The sequence below is a fragment of the Echinops telfairi genome, unplaced genomic scaffold (assembly GCF_000313985.2).
Source record: "Echinops telfairi isolate 266 unplaced genomic scaffold, ASM31398v2 ScPeMD7_7420;HRSCAF=8458, whole genome shotgun sequence".
Taxonomy (NCBI): domain Eukaryota; kingdom Metazoa; phylum Chordata; class Mammalia; order Afrosoricida; family Tenrecidae; genus Echinops; species Echinops telfairi.
In genome coordinates, this window is record NW_022111320.1 from 43,133,292 (window position 1) to 43,143,706 (window position 10,415).

At 33.2% G+C, this 10,415-nt stretch overlaps 1 protein-coding gene across 1 annotated transcript in view; it reads left to right on the plus strand.

Annotated features, from left to right (window-relative positions):
• The window catches only part of DAZL (deleted in azoospermia like), a 19,961-nt gene extending 10,048 nt beyond the window's left edge, over positions 1 to 9,913 (plus strand). The window contains exons 7-11 of the mRNA XM_004704190.2: positions 1,162 to 1,233; positions 2,806 to 2,856; positions 3,619 to 3,732; positions 4,816 to 4,914; positions 8,040 to 9,913. Coding sequence (XP_004704247.2) covers positions 1,162 to 1,233; positions 2,806 to 2,856; positions 3,619 to 3,732; positions 4,816 to 4,914; positions 8,040 to 8,093 — 390 coding nt within the window. The 3' untranslated portion in view covers positions 8,094 to 9,913. The remainder of the gene's footprint in view (positions 1 to 1,161; positions 1,234 to 2,805; positions 2,857 to 3,618; positions 3,733 to 4,815; positions 4,915 to 8,039) is intronic.
• Positions 9,914 to 10,415: the final 502 nt, after the last annotated feature.

Consider the following 10,415-nt stretch of genomic DNA (forward strand, 5'->3'; position numbering starts at 1 on the left):
GTTGAGGGAGTACTTAAGTAGAGGCCCAATATCAGTTTGCTACCTTGATACTTAACATATTCATACTGTTAGAAATTTTAAGAAGGTTCTTCCTTAGACTAGGTTAAAATGTATTTCTATATAGCTTGCTTTAAACATTTATCTCTAGTCAGCTTGAACAAATACCTTCCCCTTCTTTTCTCCATCTGCCTAAAATATTTGAAGGCAACTTTATGTGTCTGCATGTCTTCTATCAACGTAGCATTTCTCTCAGCTATTTTTGTTTGCAGTGATTTTCAGATGATGCTTCATACACATAGCTGACTTCTGGGTATATTTTAGTTCTAGAATGGATAAATGGACTTGACTATATTTTTAAACTTTTCCTGGCATATAGTTTGTTTCTCATTATCTTAATGAAGTGGAATTTGACATATTCCCAATTGATAAGAAATAAATCTTTATTTCCATCTTTATATTAGCTAACTTTATATTCCATAACTTAAAAGACAATAGTTTAGTAATGTCTTCTGTTTGAGTTTACGTTTCTGATCTACCTGTCATGTAAGAAAGTTTTTCTTACTTCCTTTTAACATGGCTAGAAGAAAAGTCCTACTTGTTTTTAACATTTACTGGAAGCCATTACCTATTCTGGGTGTATTAATACAAGGTGCTGCCTGTATCAGTATGTATCAGTAAATATTCAGACTTGTAAAATTGTCTTTTCTCATTTTGGAGCATATATATTGATTTTTAAACATTAAGTACAGAGAGGCAAAAATCTGTGGGAGGACTACACACTTTGCTATAATATTATTAGTAAAATGCAAATCTGCTGAAGATGTTTTTACAAAGAAACAGCAGATATAATATTAACATGGAAATCTCACCTAATAACGTCTGTAACAAATATGAGAAGGAAGTTCTCATATTTGGAGATAAATAAATAAGTTAAAGTTAGCCTGGCAAAAATCAGTCACTTTCCTCATCAGTTATTCTTTACTTTTCCCTACTTAAAAAGCCTACCTTTTTCTTCATGAAGTCAGATTTGCTCAATTAGAATTCTGCTTTATTGCATGTGGAGAAATGATTTTATTTCACTTTGTCATCTGTTGCTATATTAGGAATAATATATATTTTAATTTACCTTGTTAGTATTTTCTTTCCGTAATTTTATTTCAGGCTTATCCTCCTTATCCAAGTTCACCAGTTCAAGTCATCACTGGATATCAACTGCCGGTATATAATTATCAGGTAAATTAGCAGAAAACAAAATGATTTATGGTGGGATATACTAATGAATTATACCTAAAATTTAAGTAATAAAAGAGAATTAGTTTAGAATTGACTTTTCCCCATTTATTTATTTGTTTATTTAAACCATTTTATTGGAAGCTCGTACAATTCTTATCACAATTCATGCATAATCCATTGTGTCCAAGCACATTTGTACATTTGTTGCCATCATTCTATAAACATTTGCTTTCTGCTTGGGCCCTTGGTATCAGCTCCTCATTTTTCCCCTTCCCTTCCTTCTGCCCCTCCCTCATGAACCCTTGATAATTTATAAATTATTATTTTGTCATATCTTACCCTGTCCGACGTCTCCCTTCACCCACTTTTCTGTTGTCCGTTCCCCAGGGAGGAGGTTATATGTAGATCCTTGTCATCGGTTCCCCCTTTCCACCCCACCCTCCCTCCACCTTCCCGGTATCGCCACTCTCAGCACTGGTCCATTAGGACCCTTTTTATCAATTAGAAATAAAAGAATGGTATTTTAACAGATATGCACTTACTATTATTAGTAGGAATTTTTTTCTCCAAAACTATTTTCTAAGATCTGATTTGGTTTGATGTAGTATATTTCAGTAGGGTCTCTGAGTCTGAATCAACTCTGTGACAGTGGGATCTGATGTCAACTTGTATCTTTCCCTTTTTGCTGTCTACCCTGTTTCCCCCAAAATAAGACAGTATCTTTTATTAATTTTTGCTCCCAAAGATGCGCTAGGTCTTATTTTCAGGGGATATCTTATTTTTCCATGAAGAAGAATACGGTATACATTTATTGTTGAACAACAAAAAAAGGAAATTTATTACCTGTATACAGTATGGTAGTAATTGTCATCACAAACCATCATACCCAGACAAACTGAATCCTACAGTATCAAGAATTTCTTGTTACTTCCCTTATTTCTACATACAACAATCTATGGTACATTTACTCATTTATTCAATGACAGTTGTGTCATCTTCTGGAACATAACAATGCAAACCCTTATTTTGGGGGGGATGCCTTATGTTTCAGCAAGAGGCAAAACTGTAAGTAGGTCTTATTTTCGGGGGGTGTCTTACTTTCGGGAAAACGGTAATAGGATATCCAGGCTGATAGTTACAAATTTTCTAGGAGGATAGATTGAAATAAAATGGTTATTAAATTCATAGAGCGCTGGATTCTAGTTATATTCAATAGTATTAATTTTGATAGCTACTCCAAGATAGTTCTCTGGATCTTTTTCTGTACTTGTTACTGTATCTATGACCTATGACCATATTATAAAAATAGTCAGAAAACTATTATCCTTTGTTTTCCTGAAAGTCATTTTCAGAGAATTCAGAAAAATATATGGCATATAGATGAGAATAACCTTAAGAACCTAAGATATTAAAAATAATAATGTACTACTTCTGTGTCCTAGAGTTATTTCTTTTATTATGGTAAAATTAAAAAGCTAATCACAAATAACTGCCCATTATCTCATCTGATGAAATGTATTGAAACCTTTAAATGTTGTTTTTTGTTTGTTTGTTTGTTTGTTTGTTTTTAAGATGCCACCTCAGTGGCCTGCAGGGGAACAAAGGAGCTATGTTATTCCTCCGGTAAATGGAATTAGTCAACATGTATCTCATATTCTTTATTAAGAAATATTTCCTAGCTTAATTATTATATATCTCTTGACCTTTACAATGTTATCTATGCCCAGAAATGCATTTTAAGTACACTTTCACATTATATATTGTTTTAGTAATTTTTGCTAACCTTATATGATCTCATAAGAAACTCTGCTTTTTGTTCTCAGCTTATTTCTGTGTGCCTAAGTAATGGCTGCTATACACACAACAGGTGCTCAGATACTTGATACAATATACAATCCAACTCTTAAGAAATTAGCATTAATATTGAAGGTGCCTCTGGTTTTACTACCTATAAAAATCTGTTAAAGTGAAATTGAGAACTATTCTTGCTGTTAACACCAATTAAGTAAGGAAAGGAATAAAACAAAGGATGGTGTTGCCCTCTGGAACTCATGACACTGCTTCTGTTCATGGTTAGGATCAGGTGTTTGAAGGATGCAGAAAGCATGACAACTCCCAAGCACACTTGTGCTATATATATTGAAATTTATTTTTCTTAGAACCCTCTTAATTTTGATTATGTTGAAGCATAGAATATAATTTCAAGATAAAAGGCTGCCTTGTTGCATTTTAACTACTGTTTAAAATAGCTTCTGAAACAATGTAATTGGATTTAAACACAAATTATAGTTAAACTTTCAATGTCAGCTCACCATTTTTTTTAAAAGTTGCTTAGAAATGTATTTGTAAAGCTCTTTAATTATTCATTTATCATTTAAAATATAGGCTTATACAACGGTTAACTACTACTGTAATGAAGTTGACCCAGGAGCTGAAGTTTTGCAGAGTGAATGCTCAGTTCATGAAGCTACTCCATCCTCTGGCAATGGCCCGCAAAAGGCAAATGTCTATGTTTATTTATTAATACTTATATTTTCTTTATCTTTTTTTGAAGATTTATTAGTGGCTTTCTGAAAAGTAATTATCTCTCACCCAACTTCTTATATAGAACCATAAACATTAAGGAGCTACTGATAAATTTAGGACACCCTCAAAACCCAAACTTTTAATGTGGACATAAAACTTTGAAGTCATTTCATTGGTTGCTTTTACTGTACTCTAATAATAAATATTAGATAGTACTATGGGGCAGCATAATATGGGCAGATTTCCTCAGGAATTCTGTTTAAAAGCAAAACTAGGATGAATTCTATGTGTCTAATCTTTTGCCAATTTAAATATTTACTTAGCCAAATAGGAATATACAATTTTTTATGGTGTGCTTTCCGTAACAGCCATTTTTGAGAGTGGTGGAGTCACTAATAATATCTGAGATACTAACGTAGAGTTTCTTTTTGTCATTTAGAGCTTTATCATTTAGAACATGTTCTTATAATAATACTTTCATTCTTCTATTTTCTTGTTTTCTTGAATAGGTGGGAATGTGGATATAACTGATGTGCTGAGAAATATGCATAACACTGACTGACTCCCATTGAATTTGTGAATTTCATCCATGTGTTTCCTAGTGGGAAAAAATGTTAAGAATTACTCGATTATGGATGAAAAAATTTTCCAGATTTGATGCGTGATTAATATTTTGAAGGAAAAAAATCAACAAAAAGTAACATAGCTTACAGTTAATTACCATTTTTTGTTCTAGTATTATTGAAGTATTGAAAATGACTGTTTCTTATTTAACATGAATAAAGGAAAGAAAGCTCCTTAAGAAAAATACCTTAGGGCTCTGTTAAAATTTAATTTAATCAGCATTCTATCACTAATGTTCTAAAAAATTTAACAGAAAACATATAGTAAAAAATGTATGCATGTATAAATGTGTGTATACATGGAAATTACATAGGAATTAAAAAAAATAAGTATATGTGTTCATGCGAGCCACCTTCCCCCGCAAAAAAAGAAACCCTTAACTGAGCAAAAGGAAGAATAGACATTAGAGAGCTGGAAACTTTTCTGTTTCAGAAATCAGTGGATCGAAGCATACAGACAGTGGTATCTTGCCTGTTTAATCCAGAGAGCCGACTGAGAAACTCTCTTGTTACCCAAGATGATTATTTTAAGGTAGGAAAACATATTATGCTTAAAAATATGTATTTGCTCGATTTGAAACATTTTTCCCCCTATGTATACATATTTTGAGGTTACTTAAAGCATTAATTCAACAGTTGGTACTTGACTAACCTCTTGTAAAGCATTGTGAGTGGATTGTACTTAACCATGTATCTTACATGCTGTTCAACCTTTGATACAGGAAAATTTGTACTTAGTGAAGAAATATTTAACAGAAACTTAGAATTGAAAGGATTTGTGAAAGAATGTTGGCTTAACCAAACCATAGAAGAGAAAGAGCAGCAAAGAGTGAATTGATCAGATAACATGCAGTTAAACTGTTTGCAGGGGGCGTGGGGGTGGGGTGGAAGGGTGGAAGTATAAAGAGAAGCAGAAACTGGAAAGAAGTGGAAGTTGGAAGTGGAAGTTGATTGAGTATTGATGAAGTTGGAAAAGAATGTAGGCATTTTAACTTAAAAGTGCTGGTTTCTACTGATTCTACCACCTTGGACAAATCACTTAAACCTTCATAGGTTCCAGTTTTTATAAGTCTAAAACTAGAAGGCCAAGACAATAAAGTTTACAATATGATAAAGAACTAACTGATCACTCTGATGAGGTGCTTATTTTAGTAAAGGGAAAAATTTTAATAGCTTGATTGAAATAATCACATACCACACAATTCACCCTTAAATTGTACAATTCAGTGGTTTGTAGTATATTCCCAGAGATTTGTATTTTTGTCACTCAAAAAAGAAATCTTCTGTCCATTGACTGTCACTTCCCTAGGAGACACTTCCATTTCTCTCAAAACCCTCTAGCCCTAGGCAGCTACTGAAGCACTTTTTGTCTGTTTTTTGTCTTTTTGCCTATTCTAGACATTTCATATGAACAGAATCATACAATAAGTGATTTTTAGTGACTATATCCTTTCACTTGGAGCTGTGGTGGTGTAGTGGTTATTCATAGGTCTGTGATCTGCATGGTCGGCAGTTCAAAACCACCAGCAGTTCCTCTGGAGAAAGGCTGGGCTTTCTACTCCCGTTGGCAGTTACAGCCTCAGAAACCCACAGGGTGTCAGTATGAGTCAGCAATGACTCGATGGCAGTGAGTTTGGTTTTTTTTGGTTTGAGTATCCTTTCACTTAGCACAATATTTTCAAGATTTGTCCATGTGGTAGCATGTGTCAATACTTTATTTCTTTTGTTTTAAATGTATATACTACATTTTGTTTATCTATTTATCAGTTGATAGACATTCGAGTTGTTTCCACTTTTATAATAACAGCACTGCTGTGACCATTCATGTACAAATTTACCTCCACATAGAGGTATACCTAGGAATAGAATTGGTGAGTTATATGGAAACTCTATGCTTTATCTTTGGGGAACTGCCAGACTTGTGCAAAGCAGCTGCATCATTTTTCATTCAGATACTTTTGTACCCATGTTTTATGTCTTAAAACGGGAAGGAAAATAACTTTTCTGTATATGAATGGACATATTATGAAACATAGAAAGTCTTTGTGAACGGTATATTAAGGACCATCCTTAGCTATAATGTAGAAGAGTAGAGGCAGCTGTAGCACAATTGAGTTCTCACTGTTTAAATGTTCATTTAAAACTGATGTTACTCTGTTTACTCTGTTACTGTCTCAGTCTACATGGATAGTACGGTTTAGAAAGGAAAGAAATGGGTTTGTTTGTTAGCTTACCATGCTCAAAGTGTGAATAGTTAGCACTTAAAGTTTGCCTAGAAAGCATAAAGTCTTTAAACTTGAGTTTTCTCCTGGCATTGGACAAGAGCCTTCCTTCTGACTTCCCAGAGTTTTCTGCTCCCTCTGAGTCAAGCTTTAGGAATTGTCAGCCTGTAGCTTTCTGGTGTTCAGACCCATTAGCTAAATGGGTCACCATTTTGATTGAATGTGAAATCACTAAGGTTTAGTTTATGCTCTTTCCGCGGGAAAGTCTGTATATACTCTGTTGTCCAGCTTATTTATACTGTTAGGTTTTCCCTGAAGATATTTCACTTTGTTTCCACTTTTCTAGGCTCTATCCTAAATCAATTACTCTCCCAGAAGTAAACCTTCTGTATATGACCACATAAAACCCCACTGCCATTGAGTTGATTCAGACTCATAACAATCTTTAGGTCAGAATAGATTTTTGCCTTTGGGGGTTTCTAAGGCTGTAAACCTTTATGGGAGTAAAATGATTAATCTTTCTCCCACAGAGCAATTGGGGGGTTTGAACAGCTGATCTTGCAGCTAGCTTCCCACTATGCTACCGGGGCTCCTTTCTTCATATGAAAGCTGAATGTAAAACCTTATTACAGAATGACAAACCAGTTACTAGATTATACAATGCTACTTCTCTTTATAAGAAGCTATGGTGGTATATAGTAGAATTAAACATTGAGCTGCTAACCACAAGGTCAGTGATTCAGACCCACCAGCGCTCCACAGGAGAAAGATAAGGCTGTCTGTTCCCATAAAGATTTATAGTCTCAGAAATCATAAGGAGCAGTTCTCCCTCTGTCTTGTATAGGGTCCCTAGGAGTTGAATTGGACTCTGACAGCAAATTTTAGATTCTTCTTTGCAGTGATATATGAGGGAGTTTCAAAATTTTCATAGGAAAGGTAATGGAATTTTCCATTGACTGTTTTGAAGCCCTTTCATGTTTCCATCACAAGTTACGGCACTAGTTCCTTTAAAATAGACCAAGTATAAACATCTTTTAACCTAAAAGCATGGTATTTTAGACTGAAGTGGAGTGCAGTTCTCAAACTCTTTTTTCTATCAGATACACTTCAGTTGTAAAAATGATAGTTTTAAAATTTGCATACATGTCTCATCGATTATCTTTGGAACACAATTGCTAAAGCATTAATAATGTACATAAAATGATATTAAATATCCTGAATTTAGTGGGATTTCTTTATAAATCATTGGATGAAACTAGTCTCTGGTACATTTGTTAACCCGAAAGTTCAATAATGCTTCCTCAAGGAGTCACCTTATTCTCTTGTTTATACTGTTTGTAAACCCCACATAAATGCTTAAAAGTATGTTGCATCTTTCTTAGCTCATCGTGATAATGTCAAGGAACTAAAAAGGATTATATTTGTCTTTTTTTAGGATAAAAGAGTGCATCACTTTAGAAGAAGTCGGGCAATGCTTAAATCTGTTTGATCCCTTTTGCTAACTTTCTGGTCTCGTGAGCAGTTGATGGTTTTGAAGAAGAGACGGAAAGTTCTTCACTATAATAGAAATTTAATTCTGACTTTTGATAAATCACTTATACTTTATATAGAAGTTAGAGTACTTAGTTTTATTTTGCATTGAAACGTTCTTCATTAGGTATTATCATAAATACTTGTTCTGTGTAGAATATATAGTTGAAAGTAAAAAATAATCGAGAATGAGAGGAATAGCTTGTAAGACTTAGGTGTAAGGAATTTTTTAAATTGATATTTTATGTTTAAAAGTAAGCTCTGATTTTAAAAAACTGTTTTAAAAATCTGTTATTTTGTAAGGTCAGAATTTGATAGTTTGAATGCAAGTATTCCATTTCTCCAACAAGTACCTGAAAACAATACAAAATTTACACTATTGTGTTTTGGATTTATACTTTGTCTAGAAATTTGCCACAAAAGCAGAGTTTTTAAAACTAGTTTTAATCAGTGGAACACAATATATAATTAGCTTTATTGAAGTCTTCCTTATCTGAACCCAGTAAAACAGATTCTAAACAAACTGTCCAATCAGTGGATTTTAAGTTTGTTAGTTCAAAATACTTATTCTGTTACCTAGAATCCATGCATAGATATTCTATTTCATTAGAATGGTAATTAGGATAACTAAAATTCTGGCCCTATTTTTTTTTATCTAAACAAACTAAACTTAGATAAGCTTCTCAGTGAGTTACCATTCTTTTATTCTAAATTCTTTTGTTTTTTTTCTTAAAAGGCTAAACGCAATGGAAGTATCTTAAATTGTGCAAAATATTGGTATTAAAGAATGCTGAGACTTTTTATGTTATTTAAAAGTAAATCAGAGTATCTGAAAGGAATTCTTTTTATAAAAAATTAAAACTTAGTTGTTATAAACAATTTAAGTTTTTTTTGTTTTTTAGCCTGTTCTATTTTCTTTTTTAAAGTAAAATACATAGAGGAAAATCCAAATATAGTAGGTGGTATTAACATTTCTTAACCACAAAAGTTTGTTTAGTATACCAATAAAGTTCTAGAGTCAGAGTTAAAAAATCTATTCCCTGGATTAGCTCTTCTCACTGGATCTTGTGATGAACAACTAGAGCAGTAGAGTCCTTTTGTTGTACCTACAGTTTTGCTTTTCCTGCCTGTACTGCTCTTCTTGTGAAAGGTTTGCTCCTAGAACTGGTAATGTCAAGTAGCAAGTAGTAGTATGAGAAATTCAAGGAATAATCTTCCAAAAGAGAGCAATGTCGTAGTACCATTCTAAAGGAAATATTTGTATCAGCATTCGACCTTCTTTAGACATGAGTTTACAGTGGTTTCATGGTGTTTTTCCCATCAGATTCTAACCTAAAATGCTAGAGACACCATTTATCTCAGTAAAATGCAGCTTTATCACCAGTGCCCATTATAGTCTGTAATTTCTAAATCTGCAGGAAAGAGTCCTTAAACTTTGAAGGATACCGAAGAGGACTTAGGCTTTTGAATTAGAAATTTATCTGCAATAACCCCTTTAAAATTCTCTCTTGCTTTCTTCTTCCTCTTCTTTTTGGTGGTATAATATTCCTCCATATATTATTTTGTGATTTAAATATACAGCTTATTATAAATGGTTCTAAATTCCATTCTAATTCTTACAATATGACCATAGGGAAAAGTAAGGGGATATGCTTTTTGCTTATCTGCTATACTGTTGGAGTGTGAAATATTTAAAATAGTAAGAAAGAGACAAATTCCTGAGCATTTCAAAATGGATAATTAATTAAAACTTAAAACATGTTCTTATTACCTATTACTAATACTATCTTTGCATTAATGAATAAATAGAAATAAAGAAACTTTTTCCCCAAAAATATTTCTGATCGACTTATTAATGTCATATCTAAAGAAATGGCTTGAAGTAGGTCTTGGTTGGTGGCTGAAGCTTTGCTCTTTGATACTAAAAGCAAGTTCTGTTCAACTTACTAGTCTGACAAAGTTAGCTTATGAAAGCAGTTTTGGGTACATTGAAATCTTGTTGCCTTGTGAAATTAAGAGATGTGCCCTCATGAGAAAACATTCCCTCTTATGCTAGGATGGAAATGGTTAACCTGAGTTCCACTGCAGTGCATCCATAGTAGTGCCTGGTAGGAATGCTGGAGAACACATCCTCACTTTGTATTTCTCATGGCCAAAATCTGTTTCATTTTAGAGTCTATGAAAATCTTTTGTCTGCTTACACATTGGGCTTAATTTCACTGACCCTTTAGTTTTGAGGTATTGCAATTGTTTAATAGAGTTTAGGTCTTTTCACAATGCC